At 47.7% G+C, this 24,391-nt stretch overlaps 1 protein-coding gene across 6 annotated transcripts in view; it reads left to right on the top strand.

Moving 5' to 3' along the window:
* MOV10L1 (Mov10 like RISC complex RNA helicase 1) overlaps positions 1-24,391 on the top strand; it is a 72,599-nt gene that overhangs the window by 22,328 nt on the left and 25,880 nt on the right. For all 6 annotated transcript variants that reach the window (XM_025455748.3, XM_025455768.3, XM_025455739.3 and 3 more), the window contains exons 6-15: positions 844-987; positions 1,648-1,871; positions 2,283-2,412; positions 3,472-3,666; positions 6,026-6,140; positions 12,434-12,611; positions 12,919-12,989; positions 15,555-15,646; positions 23,074-23,132; positions 23,568-23,665. In XM_025455748.3, coding sequence (XP_025311533.1) covers positions 844-987; positions 1,648-1,871; positions 2,283-2,412; positions 3,472-3,666; positions 6,026-6,140; positions 12,434-12,611; positions 12,919-12,989; positions 15,555-15,646; positions 23,074-23,132; positions 23,568-23,665 — 1,306 coding nt within the window. The remainder of the gene's footprint in view (positions 1-843; positions 988-1,647; positions 1,872-2,282; positions 2,413-3,471; positions 3,667-6,025; positions 6,141-12,433; positions 12,612-12,918; positions 12,990-15,554; positions 15,647-23,073; positions 23,133-23,567; positions 23,666-24,391) is intronic.

Genomic DNA, 24,391 nt, shown 5'->3' with positions numbered 1-24,391 from the left:
TGAGTGTGAGGCGGGACGTCCACTCTCCTCCAGATGCAGCTCCTCCTGCCCCAAGTCTTCCCCATCCCCATTCCCTGGGTGGCTTGAGCCAGAAACCTCCATGGCCTCTCTGGTCTGGGGTAGGGGTGAGGGCAGAGGCGAGACTGTAAGAGCTGTGGGAGCTACGGGAAGAGGGGTCGGCAACTGTTGTCAGCCCACGTGGACTGGATGAGAGGAGAGAGGAAGGATCAGGGGTGACACAGAGTGGAAGGCGCGTGGTCAGGAAGGGTGTGAGGGGCAGGAGCTGGCTGAGGAGGGTCCCGGCATGCTACAGGATGTCACTGAGTTTGTGGACAGGGCCCCATCTTTTGAAGGGAGCTGCAGTCTGGGAGGGGAGTGCCTCCAGGTTTCCAGTCTAGAGGAGCACTGTGGGCGCGCAGGGAGGAGGACATGGTTTGGCTTCCCAGCGGTGTCCGCGGACTGAGGGGAGCCACAGGGTCTGTGGAGGGAGAGTAAAGAAGCAGTGGTGCCTTCCCTCACCCCTGCTGGCAGCCTGCAGAGGAGAGGACTGAATACTCCGTTCCCACAGTCAGGGACTCCTTCAAGATGTCACCGTGGTGACATCGCTTCCTTTTTTCTAGATCTTGTAGAATTTGTCATTTTCTTCCTCAAGATATTTTGCTGTCCTTCTCAGAGATTCTCAGTGCTGTGGGAGCTCTGTGTGGGTCTGTGGCCTGTCCCTGGGGGACGGACAGCAGGTTTGTCCTCTAACGGTGGACCCTGGGTAGGTCGATGCGTGCGGGTGGTGGCGCTGTGGGGTGCCTGCCACAGTGATGGTGCTGTCTCTGTGGGTGCTCTCCCCAGGGACCCTGCTGCCTTTGAAGAGACTACCGATGAGTCCTATGGAGCCCTTTTACTGAAAAACAAAGGTGATATTGAAGTCACGAGGATGACAAATTTTGGAACGTTAAAGGAAGGAGGAAGTAAAAATATGGTGATCTGGATAGAGTAAGTTTGTTGCTTATATAAAATTATGTCAGTAGGTTTTATTTTTTTAAGATTTTTTTAAATTTACTTATTTATGATAGTCACAGAGAGAGAGAGAGAGAGAGGCAGAGACACAGGCAGAGGGAGAAGCAGGCTCCATGCACCGGGAGCCCGATGTGGGATTCGATCCCAGGTCTCCAGGATCGCGCCCTGGGCCAAAGGCAGGCGCCAAACCGCTGCGCCACCCAGGGATCCCTAAGATTTTATTTATTCGTGAGAGACACACAGAGAGAGAGGCAGAGACACAGGCAGAGGGAGAAGCAGGCTCCATGCAGGAAGCCTCATGTGGGACTCGATCCCAGGACCCTAGGGTCACGGCCTGAGCTGAAGATAGACACTCAACCACTGAGCCACCCAGGTGTCCTTGTCAATGGGTTTTAAATTACAATTTAAGAAGTTGAAAAAACAAAAAAAAGAAAAAGATTTTTGTAGAACCAACTTTAATTTTTTCCTTTATGAAGATCTTTTAGTTTTTCACCCTGAAATAGCCTCTTTACTTATATTCTTAAAGGTGTTTGTAATTGTTTTTCATTCAAAAGATTGAATTCTGTATTTTACAGTAGCCAATTATTTCAGCTTCAGGGATCTTGTCTGTATTCATGGCTGATTTTCTTTTTCCAGGAATAAAGGAGATACTCCTCAAAAGTTAGTCAGCTGTAAACTGGCTGGCTGGGATAAAGCTAAACAATTCAGATTCCAAATGCTGGATAAAACTCAGATGTGGCCAGTAGGGTCTCCTGTTCCTGAGAAGGAGAACAAGAATTTTTCATATGAAACTGCTAACTCACTAGAGAGCTACCAAGAAAACCCAGCCTGTCAGGCATCAGAGAAGGAAGTCTGTCCAGGTAGACATTCCTCCTGTTACTGTCTTGGGTCCACCGGCGAGAGCCCTGCAGGGTCTGCGTGACAGGGAGGCTGCTGCTGTCCCCGGGGCTTGGGCCTGGGGGCCGAGTGGCTGGCGTGCTCCAGCTGGTACAGCAGTGTGTGCTCCCAGCTGTTTTGGTTCTGGGCTCTTGTCTGATGTTTTGGGAATGAGGAGAGGGATAAAAACAGCTTGACAGATACCCAAAAGTGCTTCAGATGTGCTTCTTCCTGTGAGCGGTTCTGAACTCGGGAAGGGCCGCCCACTGTCCACTGATGTTTTTGTCACCTACTGTCCTGTACTTTGTGTGCACATGCACTGTCACTGGCTTGCCACCGCTGTTGGAGACCGCTCAGCTTCTGATCTGATACTGGATTTGAATTCCTCCTCCCAGATGACCGTGCCTGTGAAGAAGGTGGGGACGGAGAAGAGAGGAAGCCCTGGAAGCAGGTGACAGAGCTGGAGCCCGGAGGGCTCATCCCTCCAGGTGGAAGAGCCCCGATTGTGGTTGTGTGTGATGCAAAGTACGTGCCTGGAGGGCTTGGAGTGAGTTTCTTTTGGAGACATTCATATGTTTGGATTTTAAGGTTTCATGGGCGATACTTCTAGGCTGGAGGTTATAAAAGTATTCATAACTATTCAGATGAGACAAAGCACAAGGAAAAGCACTGATGGAGAAAATGGCTTGAGTGAGTTTACCATCCAAGGCATTGCCTCCCCAAGCCTGACAAGCTGCCCCACCCGATCACCCCGGCTTCTGAGCCTCAAGCCTGCTGGGCTCAGCTCAGTCTGCCATCAGCCCCTCAGCAACTGCTCCTCGCCTTCCCTCCTGCTCCCTCAGCTGAGGCCTTCCTGCCCTTCCGTCTCCATCTGGGCAGCAGGCCCGGGTACAGGCTCCAGGGGGCAGGAGGCTGGGGCCTCCCTTCCTGGGCAGACTGTGTGGAGCTGGCCAGGAGCCCTCACAGTCCTCCTCCTCCCCTGCCTCCTGCCTTGAATCCTAAGCTCCCCAGCCCTGCCTGCTGGGCCTGCCTCTGGGGCATCTGGGCTGCAGGACTCTTCCTTTCTCAGCAGCCCTCTACAGTTGCTAATTCCATTTATTTTTAAATGTGTCTGATTAAACCACCACCTTGCTTCAGGCCCTCGGTCCTCACAGCACAGTGACCTTTCCTTCAGTCAGAGCATGTGGTGCCAGCACTTTAAACGTGACGGTACAGAACACAGTGTAGCGCATCCAAGAGAGCCTGCGTAGAGCAGCAGCAGGAAACTGGGCAGAAAGCAAAGTAAAAGCAGGATATTTTTGGTAACATTACACAATTCTCATTTAAACTTAAGAACTGACGGTGTCTTTCCTATTGTTCTTAAGTTGGAGAATCACAGAATAGTTTAAGTGGCTGATTTATTTTTATCATGGGAAAACATTCTTATTTTAGAAAGCTGAAATTTTCTCCTCTGAAGAAAATTATTGAAAACTAAGGGTGACTGTGGTTTTGTAACTGACTTTCCATACGTGTACAGAGGGGAATTCCATCGGATCTGCTTGTCTTATTTATGACTAAAATCAAACTGCTTTTTGTTTTTTCCAGGAATTCTGGCCGCTGCAAGGAGCTTCTCCTGATCTGCTTCTCCAGTTTCATAATTGGGCGGTTCCTTGAAGTCAATGTCATAAGTGGGGAGGAGTTGCTAATAGCCGTCCGAGAACCATTTTCTTGGAAAAAGTCTAAAAGTTCCCCCACAGTAACATCCACAAAAACTACAGTTGTTGTGACCACACAGAAGAGGTACTTTAAGCAGAAAACATGAATCCAAATGTGTGCTCGTGGTGTGAGAGATGAGTAGGCCACGTGGTTGTTGAAGAGAGGCAGGCAGCCTGGGATAAAGCTGGGGGGCAGCTGCGTCAGGCACCTCCGTCATCGAACTTGCAGGGAGGAGTTTTCATGAAACTCTTTCTGTCCCTGAGGAGGGCCCCACTGTGTGAGGACAGAGCAGTAGCCACGGCCCCCTGGGCCACCAGTGTGCCCCAGCTGCTCCTGCCTCATCTCGTGTTTCCCAGCAGCCCAGCCCATCTACCCAGACATCCTGCATCCCACACGGGCACCCAGAGGAACCAGTCAGCAAGAGGTCCACAAAATGTGACTGGTCGGGGACTGGGGTGGTAGCCTCAAGCAAGTGCTACAGGTCCACATGCTCTGTAGCTGCTAAACTGAAAAATCTCTGAAATCAGAATTTTTGCAGTTCGGTGCTGGAAAAATCTGAGCTATAGGGAAGAATCTGAGCTATAAGGATATTTCCTGATTTTGTGATGTGAAAGCTCACTCACAGTTGTAGGAACTGACAGGTTTAATGTGAGTACTGCCCAGAATCCACTGGAAGATAGATACTTCTCTTCTAATATTGGAAAATCTTGAATTTCAAATCACATTTCTGCCCAGTAATAACTTAAGGCATTACGGATTTCTACTAATTTGCAGGCTAAAGAAAAATTCTGTTAGCAAAGTATGAAGTGGTTGGCTTTGGAGTCAGGCCATTGTTTGAATCCAGCACTACTACCAGGCGCTGTGTGACCTTGGGCCAGTTTCGTAGCCTCATGGAATCCTGGTCTTGTTTGTAAAATGATAGTGTCCCTCACATGGTTACAAGCATTAGATGAGGTAACATATGTAAAACGTCCAGTTTTTTCTACAGAGTGATCAGTAGTTACCAGTAAGTTGTGAGAACCATCCATCATGGAAAGGATATGCCCTTGGGGATGGAGCCTAGGCCGGGGCAACGAGCGTTACTGGGGCCTGCAGGCAGCGGAATGTCCTAAATGATTGCATTTTAACTATAGGAGCTTTACGGAGCCCAGGTTGTCAGGTGGTGGTATAGCAAGCAGCTTGCTAGTTGGCATTTGACTGAACTAGAGAGGGAACTAGACCAACAGCCCCCTGCTCAGCTGTCACGGGTCACTGTGTGGAAGAGTCTCTAAAGCAGGAGGTAGGGTCTCCTGTTGTCACGTTAGGGACCTGGAACTGCTGCCACCTGCCCCTGCTCCCTGCCCAGAACAGCGCTGTGTGTTTGCTAACCAGTCTCTGGAGGCTCTCTCTGTGCTGGACCTTTTCCGCAGAGTCTCCAGCTACCCTGGGCTACAGACAGACCATGTGGTAAGACTATTGAGGCCTTTTACCTAAATATGTATGTAGTGATGGTCCCATCCCGTTTGTCGTGTTCATACTGGTAATTAACACTTTGCTGTCACTCACGGAATGCCTCTCCACATGTACTTCACACATGTCCTTTGGTGGAAACCCTCACTGCAAACCCGTGTCTCAGGTGCGAGGTGCTGCTAGTAGTAGTAGTGGCTCTGGGGCTTCGGGGGTGTTTCTGCCACAGTACCTCTGAGCAGCCTTCCTGTCCAGAGCTGAGCCACTGGGATATCCAAGTGAGGTGCCTGGAGGAAGGGGCTGGGGCTGCATGCCCCCCGCCAGGTGAGAGCTGGAAGCAGGAGTTAGGATGGAGCAGGAGTGCTTTTCTTCACTGCATGCAGGGGGACAGCCTAAGATCAGAGATCTGCTGGGCCTCCCCTGGCTGTTTCCTGTCCGGTCACTTCTTGTGCTCTGTCAGACCGACCCATAGCAGTAGCGTGTTCTTCATCCTGGCAGTGGCCGACTTCAGTGACTCCTCTCCACAGCCCTTCCTGGGGAAAGACTGAAGCCAGAGGGTAAAACCGAATTTCCCCGGGCTGAAAAACAGGGCGGCAGGACCCAGACAGAGCAGCCTGCGCTGTTCCACAGCCTGCAGGAGCGGAGCTGCTTCTCCGAGGCGCAGGGCTGCAGTGGGAGTTACCGGAGTGGGGGCTCAGGAACAGTGGTTTTCGCTCCCTGGTTCTGAGGGAGTCTTGGGCCAGGCAGCCCTGCTGTTCTCTGCTGGAGGACACGAGAGGGCCCTCGAGAGCTGATGTGGTGGAAGGATCCCAAAGCAGCTGAAGTAAGTTTGCAAACTCCAGACTGATGGCAGCAGTTCACATTTATACCGGGTTATGGAAGGACCTTTAGCTTTTCTGAAGTGGGAAAGGATGTTTGAGTGAGAACGGCTCCTATGACATGCAGGGTCATTAAGAATTATCTTTGACTTGTGCTTTTGTTTTGTTTTTTTTTAAAGGAATTCAAGACGACAACTTCCAAGTTTCCTCCCACAGTATCCAATACCAGATAGACTTAAGAAATGTGTAGAACAGAAAATCGACATTCTGACTTTTCAGCCGTTACTTGCAGAGGTAGGAAACGTATTTGATACGAAATACTCTTTGCCACACTTGAGCTTTTTCTGATAAACTGAGGATGAACCCTGCTCAGACTGGTTCATTTCTATCATGGACATCTGGAAATAGCAGGTCATTGAGAGAGAGGGACTCCTTGCTGTTGACCCCACGTGTGTGATTGCCCTCTGCCACCCGCCCAGCCTGTCTCTGCTAGGCCAGCGGCCTGCCTCCAAATGGCTTCCCATCCAGAATAAAACTCTGAACACCTGGGAAGGCAGGACGTGTGTGGGAAAGCCCTCAAGCTATAGGGTCCGGTGGTTGGGAGGAGGCCTCACACACGACCGCCTTCACATCACCCACCCTGTGTGGCAGTGCTCCTGCTTTGTGTTCAGGCTTTTTTTTTTTTTAATTTTTATTTATTCATGATAGTCACAGAGAGAGAGAGAGAGAGAGAGGCAGAGACACAGGCAGAGGGAGAAGCAGGCTCCATGCACTGGGAGCCCGACGCGGGATTTGATCCCGGGTCTCCAGGATCACGCCCTGGGCCAAAGGCAGGCGCCAAACCGCTGCGCCACCCAGGGATCCCTGTGTTCAGGCTTATTGTTGAGCTCATGGGAGGAAGCCTTGTCCAGCCTGTGCACTGTTAACAGGTGGTGGCAAAGCCAGACAAGGGGCGGGGCCCCCAGGGGAGAGGTGGCACGAGGAGGAGCCGGGGGTCAACAGAGCACGTGCCTGTGTGTAGTGGACAGCCAAGTCCAGGAGCGAGGAAAGCATCACGTCTGCTGTTAGAGGGGAGAGTGCTGCCCGTTGTGCAGGAGGGCACTTCCCATGGGGCCTGGGGGTCTACTGGCTGAGGAGCAGCTCAGCAGTGGTGAGGGTGTGGGCCTGTGCAGCATCCGGGTGATGAGACCAGAGACCGGATGGCAGCTGGAGGAAGACTTGGTTCCCGGTGTTCTGTCGAGGATGAGCCAGTCTTGAGTCTGTCATGGGCTGAGGGCATGAAGCAGGAGGGAGCAGATGGAGAAGGGGCGTACACAGAAGAAACAAGGTTTGGGAGGAGGCTGGGGACCAAGGGAGGGGTGGTCTTCTTGTCAGCCGGGCTCTGGACCCCTAGCAGGGTGGGCAGGAGAAGCTCCCGCGATGCTGCACCGCAGGTGGGCGTGGGCAGGAGGTGCCCCTTCCCAAGGACTCACTGGCGCTCTGGAAGAGGGAGGGAGATACCGCAGACAGCAAGTGGCACGCTGAGACACAGAGGCAGGAGGGGCGGCTCTGCGTTGCCTGGGCGCTGGCCTGGCCACATGGGAGGATCAGGGTGCAGAGGGTGGACGCAGGGAGGCTTGTCATGTCAGGAAGGCGTTGCGGTATTTGAGCGAGTTCCAGGCCTGAGCTAGGTTCCGAGGCAGCAAACCAGCCTTCGAAATAGGGAGTTGCCTGGAGACCAAGTGTCTGTTGCTGGTACAGATGCAGCCACGGGAGCCTGGGCACTGGGAAGGGACCTTCCTTGTGCGGGCACAAGAACGTAGCGCAATCCTGCTGGGCAGTACTAAGAACGGGGACGGTGGTGAAAGTACCGTGTGGCTGCAGGCTCCCAGGTTCTCCACCTGTGTGATGTGTTTAGTCCTGCACCTGCCTTTGAGGTGCTCCCTGAGGCACGCAGGTACATCCCTTCATCAGCATTCCTGAGGCATGGGTGACATCCAGCAGCCTGCGTCCGTGGAAGGTGCATTCATGGAAGAGCGCTCCAACCCCTGCCCACTGCCTCACCACGGTCAGGATGGTGAGCACATCTGCCCCTGGCGTCCCTGAGTGACCCCTCTCCTCCCCTAGCCCTGTCCCTAAGCCTAGCACCGTCTGCTGTCTCCAGAGGGTGGTTTCCTTTTCAGAAATCTGTGTGAATAGAATCAAAGTATTTCTCGTTTGGTGGTTTGGGTCTTTGACTCAGGTTGTTATTTCAGTTTGAGATTCGGCACGTCGGGGGTATGACCCTGGATTTTCTGGGTGGCCCAGTGGGCCTTGTCAGGGAGAGAGGTAGCCCAGACTGGCCACCTGGTGAGGGAGGGGGATTCAGCGCCTCTAGGAGTGGGAAAGGCAAGAAGACGGGGTTCTCCCTGGGAGCCTCCCAGAGGAAGCAGCCCCAGCCAGAGCTGGGCTTCCCCTGGGTGAGGTGAGACCACACGTGTGCAGCCCACTCGTCCGTCACAGCAACAGCAGGAAACCCCCACGCTGGGAGCTGCTTGGAGGGGCCCTGTCATCACCACTCAGCGAGCGTGTCCCAGTGCATTCCCCTCGGGTCACACGCTTCGTGATTGTGTTTAGGTGAGGTGTCCAGAACGTGCCAGGCCGCAGAGGCCAGGGGACAGGGCAGGCGCACTGTCTGGCTTGGTGTTCTTATGGGCGTCGCACTACACTGTGAAGTGTGCTCAGGGCACCCGGGTGTCCACTTGAGGTGAGTTTCAGCTGCTTTTTCTGGCTCTCTTGAGGGTGATGTGTTAATGTGGTGAGAAGTTAACTCAGCCTCCTGCTCCTGTGGTCAGCTCCACCCAGCCATGGTCCGTACTCGTGCATGTGTGCACACGGAGTTGCATTTGGTGTGCTTAGGTTTTGTTGGGGTGTCTGTGTCTACACGGCAGACGTGGTGCTGTGGTTTTTCTGTGACCTCTTTGGTGTTGATGGGAGCATATTATGGGCCTCCCGGAATGGTTGGGGTGTTCCCTCATTTTAATTAGTAAAGTGTTAAAAAAAAAAAAAATTAGTAAAGTGTTTTTGTAGAAATGGTATCATTTACTCCTTAAGTTTTTTTTTTGTTTTTTTTTTTTTTTAAAGATTTTATTTATTTATGATAGTCACACAGAGAGAGAGAGAGAGGCAGAGACACAGGCAGAGGGAGAAGCAGGCTCCATGCAGGGAGCCCGATGTGGGATTCGATCCCGGGTCTCCAGGATCGCGCCCTGGGCCAAAGGCAGGCGCCAAACCGCTGTGCCACCCAGGGATCCCTACTCCTTAAGTTTTTGACAGAATTTACCAGGAAGGCATTCTGGGTCAGTTTTCTTTGTGGGAAGATTTTTGATTAGGAATTCGATTTTGGGCCGCGCAGGTGGCTCAGTGGTTGAGTGTCTGCCTTTGGCTCAGGGTGTGACCCCGAGGTCCTGGGATCGAGTCCCACATCAGGCTCCCCGCGAGGAGTCTGCTTCTCCCTCTGCCTGTGTCTCGGCCTCTCTCTGTGTATCTTTATGAATAAATAAATCTTAAAAAAAAAAAAGGAATTTGATTCCTTCAAAAGTGATAAAGAAGTGGAGTTTCTTGAGTGAGCTTTGGTGGCTTTTATTTCTAAAGTAGTTTTGCTGTGTAAGTTGTCTAATTTATTTACATGAAGTTGTTTATAATATTAATATGTGTTTTCTTTTGTCCTCATCAATTTGGCTAGATGTTTATAAATGTTTACGAATCTTCTCAAAGAACCAGCTTTTGATTTTTTTTTTATTTTTGTCTATTTTTCTGGGGGTTTTTTTGTTTTTGTTTTTGTTGTTAATATCTGTTCTGATCCTTTTTTTTTTTCTGTTGCCCTTTACTCCCTATACAGAAGTCCTATAATTAGCGGCATAGACATTGATGGCTACTATGTCAGATTGATTGATGAGCCCCTTTACTAACATGAAAGGTCTTGCTTTGTCCCTAGTAGTCTCGGTTCTGGCATCTACTCTGTGTGATACCGATGCTGCTTCTACAGCTTGTTTTTTTGGCGGGGGGTGTGGGGTGGTGGGAGGCCGAGGAAGGGAGAGGATCTTAAGCAGACTCCCTGCTGAGCGAGGAGCCCCAACACCCACCCCTCTGCAGCTTGCTTTTGATGAGTGTTTAACATGGCATTTCTTGGGGCACCTGGGTGGCTCAATTGATGAAGCATCTCACTCTGGACTCTGACTCTTGGTTTTGGCTCAAGTCATGACCCCAGGGTCCTGGGATGGAGCCCCATGTCGGGCTCCCTGCTCAGTGGGGAGTTTGCTTCTCCCTCTTTCTCTGCCCCTGCTCACTCGCTCGCTGTCTCTGTCTCTGATAAATAAAAAAAAAATTTTTTTAATGGTGTTTTGGGGCACCCGGGTGGCTCAGCAGTGGAGCATCTGTCTTTGACTCAGGACATGATCCCAGGGTCCTGGAATCGAGTTCCACATTGGGTTCCCTGCATGGAGCCTGCTTCTCCCTTTGCCTGTGTCTCTGCCCATCCCCTTTCTCTGTGTCTCTCATGAATAATAAATAAAATATTTTAAAAAGGAAAAGGTGTAAGCATTTTTTGAGGCTTACCACATAGTTCCCATCCTTGGTGCTCTCACTCCTTCATGTGGACCCAGACACCTGGGGTCTTACAGAGCAAGGTAAACATCTGTGGTGCTTGTCTGTGAGTGATGGTTATTTTTTGTTTGTTTGTTTGTTTGTTTGTTTTTTAAGATTTTATTTATTCATGAGAGACAGGCAGAGGCACAGGCAGAGGGAGAAGTAGGCTCCCTGTGGGGAGCCCAATGTGGGACTCGATCCCAGGACCCCAGAATCACACCCTGAGCTGAAGGCAGACGCTCAACCTCTAGCCACCCAGGGGCCCCAGAGTGACCAGTTCTTACAGTCTTATATATCTGGAAAAGTATTTTACCTCCATTTTTGAAAGATTTTCGCTGGGTCTTGAATTCTGGGCTGGAACTTTAAAGATGCTGCTCTGCTGTCTCCAGCTCACTGTGTTTTTAGTGAAATATCTGCTTTCTTTCTTACTGTTTGTTTTGCATATAATGTGTACTTTTTTAGCAGCTTTTAAGTTTTTCTTTTTCTAAAAAATTTCAATTTATAATCTGCCTTAATATAGTTTTCTTCTCATTTCTTAGCTTGGGGTTCTTTGAGCTTCCTGGATATGTGGGCTTTTAGTTTTCTTCAAATTTGGGTAATTTTTGACCATTCTGTCTTCAGACTCTCTTTCTGCCCGGCCCTTTTTGCAGATTCCCTTTGCTTGTGTATTGGTCACTTGGAGCCGCCCACAACTCGCTGACACTCTGCTCACATTTCCTCAGTCTTCCCTACATTGCATTTGGAAGATGCCTGTTGCCAGTGCTCAGGTTCACTAGTTCTCTCCTTTGCAATGTGTAGGCCCATCCGGTGTATTTTAATGTTGCTCATGGTAGTTACCATCTTCAGCAGTTCAGCATGGGTCTTTTGTAAATCTTCTGTGTCCCTGCTGCACATGCTCAGTCTTAGCTCTTTGAATAACAGCCATTTCAGTGTCCTAGTCTGCAGGTTCTGTCACATGGGTCAGTTCTGGTTCTGCTGAGAGGTTTTTCTCCCCATTATGATTTGTGGTTTCTGTTCTTTCTAAGCCTGTTAATCTTTGTGTGGATGCCAAACATTCTGGATTTTACCTTGCTGGCTCTTGGCTTATTTTTCTGTTCCTGAGAATATTCTGAGGTTTATTCTGGGGTGCAGTTAAGTTACTTTGAAACAGTTGGGATACTTTGAAGCCTGGCTTTAAGGCTTTGTTAGGTGGGACCAGAATAGCATTTGATTTAGGGCTAATACCCTTCCGAATACTCCCTCCAATGTCTCATGTATTACAAGCCTTTCCACTTGGGCTGCTGGGACTCACACTGTTCTCGGCCCCGTGTGAGCTCTGGGAATTATTCCTTCTCATACAGTGGTTCTCAACAGGGGACAGTTCCCCTCCTGGGAGACGTTTTTGGTTGTCATGACTGGGTGTGCTAGTATCAGCAAGTGGGTAGGGGCCAGGAGTGCCACTAAGTACCCTACAGTGCACAGGATGGCCCCCACCCCAGAGAGTGCAGTCCAGGTATTGGTCATGCCTGGGTTGGGGAACCCTGCTCTTATCTCATCAGATAGATGTCCCAACCTGACATTGGCTCTTGCACTCACGCACTGACCAGCATTCAGCTGACAGCTCGGAGGGGACCCTCTGCAGCTCCTCAAACCTTTCTCTGTGCTGCTCGCTCTTCCTGGCACTCTGCCCCCTTGGCCTCCTTGGACCCCAGCTCCGTCTCCTCAAAGCAGAGACCACACAGCTCCCCTGGGCTCTCTGCATCAGGGCCTTGAAACTCTGTCTAGGCAGTAGCCAGGGCAGTTGTGCGGTTCCCAGAGGTAGTCTCCCAACCTCAGGAGCACTGTCCTGCACAGCCTGGGGGTCAGTGTTTTAAAGCCATTATCTCCCATTTGCTGAGTTTCAGCAGCTTTGACTTAGCACCTCCAGAGCTGCTGCTTTCCTGGACCATGGGTGTATTGGATGTATGACTCTGCTCTCACTAACTTGCTGGGTTTTTTTTCAGCTTTTGAACATGTCGAACTACAAAGAAAAATTTTCGACTTTGCTCTGGCTTGAGGAGATTCATGCAGAAATAGAACTGAAAGAATACAACATGAGTGGGGTCACCTTGAAAAGAAATGGTGACCTACTGGTCCTGGAGGTCCCAGGATTGGCTGAAAGTAGGCCTTCTCTGTACGCAGGTGGGTTTGTTACAGGTCCCATTTTACTCGGTGGACCAGACGTGGATCCCCTGTCAGGGAAAGGATGTCACAACTGGCAACACTCCAGTTACATCTCGTTGGCTTTGCTTTGGGTTGGAATCTTCTGTAAAACTTGGTCAGCACTTTCCATGCATCCAGCACCTCTCTTTGGTCATTCTGATGCTGGTTTTAAGCAGCTCATCCCAGTGATGTTTGTTTTACTTTTTCAAAGTGTTTAATTTTAGAGAACAGTAGCAAAATTTGGGGATTTTGTAGTTTTACATGTGGCACTATATTTCTTAACTAGGTGATAAGCTGATTTTAAAAACTCAAGAGTACAATGGACATGTCATCGAGTACATCGGCTATGTGATTGAGGTGAGCGGCGCTCCTGATCTTTATTGCTGGGCCAACTCTTCCAGCCCGTCAGAGGTCAACTTCCTCCCGCCACTGTGGCAGGGGTGCTCCTTCAGCCTTTGACAGTATTTCAGAAAATTTAGGATTAAGTGAATATTTAAAGTGATGCATAAAGAGAGCTTAATAACAAAAAAATAATAAATAAATAAAGAGAGCTTAATGTCTTTAAAAAAAAACGATAATTTTCAATCATGTAAGTCATACTTACCTTTTACTTTTAGCACATGTAAGTGGTGATGTTTGAATTAGTCAGATTTGGGCCGAACGTACTCCCGAATAGAGACCCTCAAAAGGAAAAATAGACTTAAAAGTTTACAGTTCTAAATGCTTTCGTGGAGAAGTTTTGCTGACTTCTCGGACTCCCTTCCGGCGTTACCACATGGTTCTGCGATTCTCTGGCTGGTCTCTGCTGCTCCCATCCTGCGCATAGCACTGCTACACATGCCAAGTCTGTGTGAAGAGAAGGATGAAGCCCACTCCAGCCTGATGCCTAAAAGTAAACAAGGAAATGCTGAAGCCCTGTCTGGGGTTAGGTTGTAGGAACTAGAAGAGTCTGGTAAGGATTCAAAGAGGGGGCGATTCTGGCCCTGTGGCCACGTTTGTTGCATTCTGCACCAAAACACAGGGCACCAGCCCTTGCCAATGCACTGATTGTGAAACCAGTGCTAGGATGATTGGAGAGGGAACTGACCCCTGGTGCCCTGCCAGCTGTTCCACTGACTCTCCCCAGTGGGCAGCACAGCAGGCTGCCCTCCCTCCCTTGCTGCAGAGTGGTAGCCACTTAGCCCAAGCTCAAGGGGCTGTCAGCTTTCCCAGCTTTATTGCACTTTAGCTGTTAAATAAGAGTATGAGAATCCCATAATGGCCAAGTGACTTTTTAGCTTCCAAAGAATGGATCCACTTGTGCCCCTCCAGGAAGATGCTGTGGGAAATAAAGCTTCAGAAGCAGCAGGACCAGGATCACAGGTTGAGGTCTCCTTGGTTCCTGAACACTGCTTGGGGGGTGGCCAGAATCATATCCCGACAAATCCAATTTTAGTCTATGTGCTGCGGAAGTGAGCACCATAGGCTGACAAATACAGACTGAAGCTATGCCTTGAGGGTGTTGAGCACGCTTACTGATCCTTTAGGGGGATATTCCATAAAGGCAGCCGCTTCTGAGTGGTGGAATTCATGGTCCAGTTAGTAAATCCTATAGGTCTCAGCCCATTGCTTTACTTGATTCTCTGTAGTTTAATTTTGGCCAGTGCCGTGGAATGGGAGACCATGATGGTACAGAAGGCCCTCAGGAGAGCCCTGCAGATGGCGTGCTGGGCAGAAGACACACATCCAGGATCAGCAGTTACTCCATTGATGTCAAATTGGTGTTTCTGTGACAGGCAGCCCAGTGTTCTCACCTGGCACCAGGTGTTGGGGACATTCCAGAATGGGGCTCCTGCTGCCGGCAGATTGCACACTCCTGGTGGTCCGGGGGCCATGGGACAGGAGACTCCCTAGGCTGGGCCCGGCACTGACCTCAGCCAGCATAGCCACATCTGCAGAGGGGCCTTCTTATCGCCAGGAGCATGTGCTTGGGAATAGACATCATCACTTCCTCCCTTCCCGCTCAGTTTGTCTTAGCATGGCTTTCATCTCCACGTGCTCTGTTTGATTCATTAAAGCTGCCCTCTTATTTTTTATATTGGCTTGTTTATCCTTTTCTTTCTGGGTTTTTTAAAAAAAAAATCATGCAGGTTTTCAAGTTTCTGGAAATGATGTTAGCATGTGATGTCCTAGGGGTCCAACTCCCTTGATGGCTGTGCTGACCCTCACTCTTGGAGATTTGCTTCCTTGTGTGCTTGGTGATCTCTTAACAGGATCATTCTCGTTCATCTTGATCCCTGGGAAACCTGCGGACCTGTGCTGGGCTTTCTCATCTTTTAAGGGGACTGACAGCTTCTGCTGCAAGAGGGGGTCTTGCCAACAGGGTGGCCCAAGTGCCCACTCTCCCACCAGCCAGCTCTGGTTGCCTAGCCCTTGAGAAGCCCACACTGCCTGGCACCCTTACTCAGCCTGTGCTCCTTTTCACCTCACAGCTGTCCTTCCTGCTTTTTTCCTCCTGTGCTTCCTTAGAAATTCCCTTTTTGTCCCACCTGTCCAGGAATCACTTTACACAGGCCCTAGCCATGGCTGAAGGGCCCCAGAATGCCTAATTCCCTATTCTGCAAAGGGAGTCCTTGGAAGGACCTCTTTGTGGAGGCTGTGGCTTATGCTGTACACTTTGTTTGCACAGAGCCTGGCTCTGGAGCGTGGCCTGGGAGGAGCTCAGGAAGTGTGCTAATGCAGGCGCCTCCAGGGGCTAGGTCCTGGTGTGGAGGATGTAACAACAGCGGGATTTAATCCTCTGATCAGTTTCACAAGGATTTAAAAATGCCATATTTTAGCTCCAGTCTGTAAAGTGTTTCATGACATGTTGCTAGATGAAGATGAAGATTGTCCCAACAATCAAATGTGAAGTATGGGAATTAAATTCTGTTTCCTTTTTAGATTCACGAAGAAGATGTAACCCTTAAACTTAACCCAGAATTTGAGCAAGCATATAACTTTGAACCTATGGATGTGGAATTCACATATAACAGGTAATGCTTTAAGTGACTTGTCATACAAATGTATCTTCATTCCTGGCGGGTAGCAGGCTTCCCTTCCATCCCTGCACACCTCAGCACCAGTGTAGGAGATGCAGGACGGCAGTGTCCCTGTTCATGGGTCAGGATTCCAGCTTCACTACCAGACATGTTTTGAGATGAAGTCACAGACATTTGCTGTTCATTCTTTAATGGAGCTTAAGTACACAGATGACTTGTTTATCACATGAGCATGGGCCGATGGCCCGGACAACCTGTCTTTCCCTCCCGTTCATCTACTACACCCTCCACCATTAACTAGGATTTTGTATTTATCTCTCCCCTGTTTAAAAAAAAAAAAGTTTGTGTGTCTTTGTACGTGGATACACACACATACACAGAAAAATCTGTTTTTTGGTTTTGTTTGGAGCAGTCAGTGTCTGATGTCCAGGAGGTTTTCACTGACCTGTTCCTATCATTCTCCATGTTGTGTATCACTATTCAGTGTCTTCACTGCTGCTTCCATCACAGGGTAAGTCCCCTACTCACTTTCCCTGTTCTGTGGATGGACGCTTATCCTGTCTCTGCCCTGAAGGCACTGCTGTGAGGACCTGCTCCCTCTGTGTGCACACGTGCCGGTGTTTTCTTGGCCGTACCTTAAAAGAGTGGGACCTTGGCTTGGGTGTGTTTGTTTCCGCTTTATCCATGATGGCATCAGAGACCCCACCATCAGCATCTGTAACAACCTGATCTACACCATCCCAGAACCTGGTTTTGTTAAACTCTCTTAAATTCTTGCCAAGTTCGTAGATCTTGGTAATCCGTCTCCTTATGATCTGGACATGCGTTTCTCTAACTGCTTATGAGGTTGGGAGTTTCCATGTTTGTTGGCCATAAAATTTCCTCATCCATGAAATGCTGGTTCATGTCTTCTCCTGAATAATTTGGTTTTTGTTACCTGTAGGAGTCTTTTCTGTGTTCTTTGTGGACTGTTCTTGATTATGCTACATAATGCTACAGTTAACTTCTGTAATTTCTCTATATCTGTTGCTTGTTTCACTTTCTGTAGTGTATCTTTTAGGTATCAGAAGGTGCTAATTTTAAAATTGATCAGGGATTTTTAAAATTAGTCTTGTTTAGGAAAATGTTTGGTTGTTGAGGCTGCCGCCAAATCAAAGTGTGTTGGGTGTGAATGGGTTGTGGATCAATTGGGAGAGCAGGTTGTTTGGCCATGGAGGCTGAGCAGGTGGGATGAAGAGCAACGTGAAGTCCAGGAAAGGCTGTTCTTGCTGTTTGGAATGAGAGAAACTAGCTCCGTGGAGCCTCCTGCAGTGGCAGGGGTGGCTGGGGCAAGGCAGTGCATGCGGGAGGAGATGAGTCTGGCCAGGTGGAGCAGGAGCCATTGGTGGAGGGTAACATTCTCCCTCAAGATAGTTGGTTGGAAGAGGCGAGAGCTGATGTGTACTTGGCCATTTCTGATCATGTGTTCTTCTGGCATGTGCAGCAAGCCCAGTCCCAGAGGAGGAGAGGTTTGGAGGAGGGAAGGAGAGAAGAAGGATGGGACAAGCGTGGTGTGGGAGCCGACCTGCCAGAGGATGCAGGACTTGGGCAGTAGGCTTGACAAGCCATGGGGTTGAGCCAGAAAGAACGTGCCCAGGAGAAGCCTGAGGGTACCAGCAGTGACGGGCTGTTGGCGAGACAGGATGTTGAGGTGGAGAGAAGACGTTGGTTTGGTGATCTCAGACACCAGGCCCAGGTCTTCAGCAAGCATGTGGGCAGCCTGGTGTAGAGTGGAAGAGATGAGAGGCCAGAGTGTGGGAGTGGCAAGCTGCCACATTTGACGCACCGAGGCTTTGCTTGCCCCACATAACTGTTTAGGTTGTTTGTATTAAGTTATACAAAATCAAGAGATTTCCCTTTAAAAAAAAAAAAGACTTTTTTTTTTTTTTAAGTCTTTTTTTTTTTTTTAATTTTTATTTATTTATGATAGTCAGAGAGAGAGAGAGAGGCAGAGACATAGGCAGAAGGAGAAGCAGGCTCCATGCACCGGGAGCCTGATGTGGGACTTGATCCCGGGACCCCAGGGTCACACCCTGAGCCAAAGGCAGACGCTCAACCACTGAGCCACCAGGTGCCCCAAGATTTCTCATTTTTTAAAAATATCTATTCCTGGGGATCCCTGGGTGGCTCGGCAGTTAAGCACCTGCCTTTGGCCCAGGGCGTGATCCTGGAGTCCCAGGATCGGGTTCCACGTTGGGCTCCCGGCATGGAGCCTGCTTCTCCCTCCTCCTGTGTCTCTGCCTCTCTCTCTCACTATATCTATCATGAATAAATAAATAAATCTTAAAAAAAGTAAATAAAATAAAAATAAAAAAATAAAATATTTATTCCTTACTTGTTTTGAACATTTGGAAATGGGGCAGGCCTGCAGTGCAGCAGGTGGAGCAGAGCTGGACAGGGCTCTGTAGAGAGGGCAGAGAGGCTGGACTTTCTGTAGGGATTTTCCCTTTAAAAAATAAAACAGGTCTAGTGAGATAGAATATAGTCACTGTAATTATGCCTTATTAAAGTATGTAGTTTGAGGACTTCATACACATCTGTATCCTGTGAAACCACCTCCACGGTCAAGAGAAAGAGAGTATCTGCCACAGCAAACGCTTCCTTCCGCTCCCACCCCCACCCCCCCCCCCCCAGGCCCAAAGCAGCACTTTCTGTTGCAGTAGGGTTAGTTTGCACTTTGTAAAATCTTACATAAATGGAAATATACAAGACTTACTGTTTTTTACCTGACATCTCTTTTTCACTTAGCATAATTATTCTAAGATTCAACCTCACTGTTAAAATGATTTCATTGATATTTTTATGGAATTATAGTTGACACACGATGTTACATTAACATCAGTTGTCTAACAGTGATTCCCATTTTTTTCCTTTTTATGACAGTAGTATTTCGTTGTAAGAATCTACCACAGGGGACTCCTGGGTGGCTCAGTGGTTTAGTGCCTGCCTTCAGCCCAGGGTGTGATCCTGGAGTCCTCGGATCGAGTCCCACGTTGGGCTCCCTGCGTGGAGCCTGCTTCTCCCTTTGCCTGTGTTTCTGCCTCTCTCTCTCTCTCTCTCTCTCTCTCAAGAATAAATAAATAGAATCTTTAAAAAAAAGAAAAAGAAAAAGAATCTACCACAGTTCATCTATCCAGTCACCTGTGGGTAGACACTGGGTTTTCTTCATCTTTTAGCCATTACAAAAAGGAATTGCTATGAATGTCTGCGTACAAATCTTTGCATGTTCGTGTGTGCATTTCTCTTGGGTGAACATGGAACAGTGTGGTGAGGGTGTGCATAATTGTAAGAAACTGAAAGAAAGGGATCCCTGGGTGGCGCAGCGGTTTGGCGCCTGCCTTTGGCCCAGGGCGCGATCCTGGAGACCTGGGATCGAATCCCACATCGGGCTCCAGGTGCATGGAGCCTGCTTCTCCCTCTGCCTGTGTCTCTGCCTCTCTCTCTCTCTCTCTCTGTGTGTGACTATCATAAATAAATAAAAATAAAAAAAAAAAAAGAAACTGAAAGAAAGCTCTGACCCAAAGCAGCTGTGCCATTTGCATTCCCACCAGCTCGTGTGGGGGTCCTATTGCTCCCCAGGCTCACAACCCTTGTCTGGTCAGTGTGTTTCATTGTGATTGTTCTAATAGTTGTGAGCTGATGTCTCACTATGGTTGGGTCTGCATTTCCCGAATGAGTCATCATGCTGACTGCCTTCTTTTTTTTTTTTTTTTTTTTTTTTTTATTTATTTATGATAGTCACACAGAGAGAGAGAGAGGCAGAGACACAGGCAGAGGGAGAAGCAGGCTCCATGCACCGGGGGCCCGACGTGGGATTCGATCCTGGGTCTCGAGGATCGCGCCCTGGGCCAAAGGCAGGCGCTAAACCGCTGCGCCACCCAGGGATCCCGCTGACTGCCTTCTTATGTGCTTATTTCCCATTCATAGTCTTCGTTGATGAGTCTTTAAATCAGGTAGCGTAAGGCTTCCACTTTGTCCATTGTCTACCACGTTGGTGTGGCTTTCCTCAGTCTTTGGTAGACCTGTATGGATATTAGAATTCAATTTATCTGTTTCTACAAAAAACTTGTTATGGTTTTGATTGGGATTACATTGAATTTTTAGGTCCATCTCAGGAAGAAGTGATACCTTAATACTGAGTCTCTCAAGCCTTGGAAATGGTACCTCTCTCCATCTCATTAGGTCTGGTTTTCATTGCTTTCAGGAGCATCTGTACAGTTCACTACTGTTTTTCCTCTCTTCTGTCAGGTTGGTAGGAGTCTTAAAATGTATTGCTGTTGTAAACAGTAACCTTAAATTTCTACTTGCTTCCAGTTAATGTTTATGAATGCCATTTATTTTTGTATATTCTAGTATCCTGAGAGTTTGTTAAATGCATTTTGCAGTTCTAGTAGCTCTTTATAGGCTACATAGGGTTTTCTACACATATGATCTTTATGTTCAAGTAAAGAGCTTTACTGCTTTCTTATCTGGATGCATTTTGTTTTTCCTTGCCTGACTGCATTGTCTAGAATAGCATTTCCTAGATGGCCTTATTCCCCACCTGAGGGTTAGCGTTCATTCAGTCTGGAACCATTAAGCACCGTGTGAGCTGGAGGTAGGTCCTTTGTACTTGGCCCCCTTCAGGTTGAGGAGATGGACTCCAGGTGTGCTGCCAGCCAGCACTGTCATGAGTGGGTGTGGGATTGGTCAGATGCTGCTTCTGTATCAAGGTGATTGTGTGGTTTTCCTTCTTTAGTCTATTAAGATAGTTAAACTGATTGGTTTTCTAATATAAAATCAATGTGATTTAAAGTGGTGGGGTTCAGAGCCGAAGACCAAGAAAGAATTCTTGAGACGCCTTCAGTTTTCATTAAAGCATGAGGACAGGGATCCCTGGGTGGCGCAGCGGTTTGGCGCCTGCCTTTGGCCCAGGGCGCGATCCTGGAGACCCGGGATCGAATCCCACGTCGGGCTCCCAGTGCATGGAGCCTGCTTCTCCCTCTGCCTGTGTCTCTGCCTCTCTCTCTCTCTCTGTGACTATAATAAATAACTCTCTGTGACTAAATAAATAAATAAATAAATAAATAAATAAATAAATAAATAAATAAGCAAGCAAGCAAGCAAGCAAGCAAGCAAGCAAGCATGAGGACAGGATCCTTGAGCAGTAGAATTTGCCAGTAAAGTCTTCCAGGTCAGGAGCTTTCTTGATGGAAAGCTTTCTGACTGCAAATTTGATTTAATAAAAACCAGTAAGCATTTAAGTATCACCTTTGTGTGCAGTGACAGTGATCTTGTTAGCTTGGCACAGTCTTTGTTACATGTTCAGTCTTTCTTGTGCCTTTTAAAATATTTTTTTAAGATTTATTCATTTTATTTTTTTTTAATTTTTTTTTCTTTATTTATGATAGTCACACAGAGAGAGAGAGAGAGAGGCAGAGACACAGGCAGAGGGAGAAGCAGGCTCCATGCACCGGGAGCCCGACGTGGGATTCGATCCCGGGTCTCCAGGATCGGCCCCGGGCCAAAGGCAGGCACCAAACCGCTGCGCCACCCAGGGATCCCTAGATTTATTCATTTTAAAGAGAGGGCGTACACACACAAGGGGCGGGCCAGAGGGAGAAGGAGAGAGACTCTCAAGCTCAACCCCCACTGTGGAGCCTGACACAGAGCTGGATCTCACAACCTGAGATAATGATCTGAGCAGAAATCAAGAGTCAGAGGCTTAACCATCTGAGCCACCCAGGTGCCCCTGTACCTTTTAAAATATTTTGAAACCTTTTCTCCTTCCCCTCTGGAAGAGGTGAGATAGCACTGAGATTGGAAAGCCACCCACTGGAAAGGGATGAGGCATTTAGTCCTTCCCCGGTCTCTTCTTCTCTGAGTGTCTGCTTTAAGTGCTGTTCTGGTTGTGACTCCTCTTGGATGGAGTTGATTATAACCCAGGCAGCTAATTGCTGAAGATGATGCTGAAGGAACAGTGGGGGTGCCAGTACCCTTCGTGCCTGGGAGCCTAGGGAAGGTGTCTGAGGGTTGGGTGCAGCACTCAGTTTTTCCAGCTTCATACACCCCCTCACCCATAATTCCAGGCTGTGCAAATGGGTCCTCATGGTGACCTCGCAGCATCTGCTCTGCACCTCGTAATTCAGGTGAGAAACAATCATTTGGTCTTTGGGCTCCCAAGTCTGAATTTTCCAGAAACCTGTATGTGGCCCAAATTTGGAGTTGGTAAGGAGCAGCTCTTGTACTTGTGCTTATTTGAGGCCAGATACTCTTTATTGAATAGATATCCATCTTCACTTATTTGGAGCTTTGGTCATCTTCATTGAAGATGAGGTTTTATGTTTTTTATTTTCATTGTGTGAAGAAACAAAACAGCAGGTGTACAACAGTTTCTTTTTTTTTTTAAAGATTTTATTTTATTTATTCATAGAGACAAAGAGAGAGAGGCAGAGACACAGGCAGAGGGAGAAGCAGGCACCATACAGAGAGCCTGACGTAGAACTTGATCCCCGGTCTCCAGGATCATGCCCTGGGCTGCAGGCGGCGCTAAACCGCTGCACCACCGGGGCTTCCCTACAGCAGAGTTTCTTATGCTGAGCCCCAAGTCACCACACCAGGAGGGAAATACAGTTTTGACTCCCCCCGAAACGGAATCTTGAGCCAGTCATTCAGGAACTGCCTGGTCAGGACTGGTGAGGGGCTCAGCCTGGCGGACCCCTCCCCACCCCTTATGAAAAGGAGCTTGCGATAACCAGCCCCCTGTTTTGCCCCAGGGTAATTTCCTTGTACCCACTCCCTTCTGGCTGTAAAGTCCTTTATTCCATACAGCTCCTCATGGCCTCTTTGCATCTGCTGGCTGGGGTGCTGCTTGGTTTGAATCAATTTTTGCTTAAACTCTTAAAATTATTAATAGGCCTCGGTATCTTTTAATGGTTGTGAATTTCAAAAGTTTAAATCTTACAATCTAAATTGCTTTGCTGTTGACATAATAGTATTAATATTTCCCTAATGCCTCTAAGGCTATAAGGCTATATTCCTCCCCCCCCTTTTTTTTCTACTTGCACTCTTTATATGTTTAAAAGAGAAATAGTCCCAGAAAGGAAAGAGTCTCTGCCGTCCTGATACATGAGTTGTTTCTGTTTAAAGTTTTTCTGTAAAATTCCTAATGTTGTGAATAGACACACACTGTAAAGTGACCCCTCTGTGCTCCAGACTCCGCGGCGAGGCCTGTGAGAATGTGGGGATCGCTGACTCTTAATATGGCTCCTTTGTACGTATTTTATAAAGGTTACATTAGCAGGTTGGCTCAAGTTATGTAATTAGGTCACCAAGTGACCAGTGCTAAACTTAATATTTCTAAACTGGAGGTGAATTATTCCATGTTGTTCTCTCTCTGGCAGGACTACAAGCAGACGGTGTCACTTTGCACTTGAACACGTCATCCACTTAGGTGTTAAAGGTATTATTTTTGTGGAATGATAGTGTTACTTCTTCCCAGAATGTTTTTATAAGTTTCATGTACAATTTTGTGCAAAAACAGACTCTTCAGTCCTATATTACAAGTAAAACTATGCAGTCCAAAGTTTTCTTCCCATTGGCAAGTTTCAGTGTTTTCTTACTATTCCAACTACATAAAAATAGCATGCTTAAATTATTTAAAATGAAGTCATTGCACTGTGCTTTTCCCCTCTTAATATAATTCACTTATGTAGCTCCAGATAGGCAGATGGCTTCTTTGCGAACGATACACAGTACTGGTATTCTGCAGTAACTGAGAAACCATGTACAGAAGCCAGAAGAGAAAGGAAGGCATAAATGTGAATTACTTAGGCTGCCTCTATTCATCTTTTTTAAGCTTTTCAGTAATACCTACCTTCTTCCCTTGTTTTAAAAGTGTTATTTCCAGAAGAAATCATTTTACAGTCTCCCCAAGTGACGGGGAATTGGAACCTTGCACAAGACACCAAAAACAATGGACACTCCACCATCAAGGTATTGCTTTGATTATTTAAATATTTAAGTAGATAATATATTAGCTCTCAATTGCCTAGTGTGTTAGAGGAGTGTAGTTCACAAGTAACCCGAGATAACAGCTCAAATAAAACTAAGATACCATACTACAGATGTGTAGTGTAAAGTTTACATATAACTTTACATAGGACTAAGATGGCTATCATATCGTTAGTGGGGAAAACCAAGACAAGGATCCATTTGTTTGAGCTTATCATTTTATTTTAAAATTATATGTGTTTTGTGTATATCCACATTTATATGGTTATATGCTGCATAGAAAATGTCTGGAAAAGTATACATCTACCAAGTTGTTAACAATTGTAATCATTATGAGCATTACAAAGATATTTATTTGTTATTTATACAATCCAGTTCTATACAGAGTAACATAGTGCCTGTTACATGCCAGCTGTTGTCCTAGGCTGTTCCATATATTTTTATGAGTAAAACAGAAGTGGTTTTATTTATCATTGTATTTCCAGTAATGAGCAGAATTCTCCATGTCTGTGGTGGAGGTTTTAATCTGTAGTTCTGTGCTGTTGGAATTTCCTTTTTTTCAGCATGTTTTAAATGTATAATAAATATAAATTTTTAGTTCTATCTAATATTTAGAAACTCTTACCATTTTATAGCTCCTCTCCAAAACAATGCAAAAATGATAGCTTTGGAATGCCTACACAGTCACAAACAATTCTGTGAAGGAAA

This window comes from Canis lupus, chromosome 10, assembly GCF_003254725.2.
Source record: "Canis lupus dingo isolate Sandy chromosome 10, ASM325472v2, whole genome shotgun sequence".
Lineage (NCBI taxonomy): Eukaryota > Metazoa > Chordata > Mammalia > Carnivora > Canidae > Canis > Canis lupus.
Note: the sequence above shows the minus strand (reverse complement) of the source record. Positions and strands in the feature narration are given on the sequence as shown.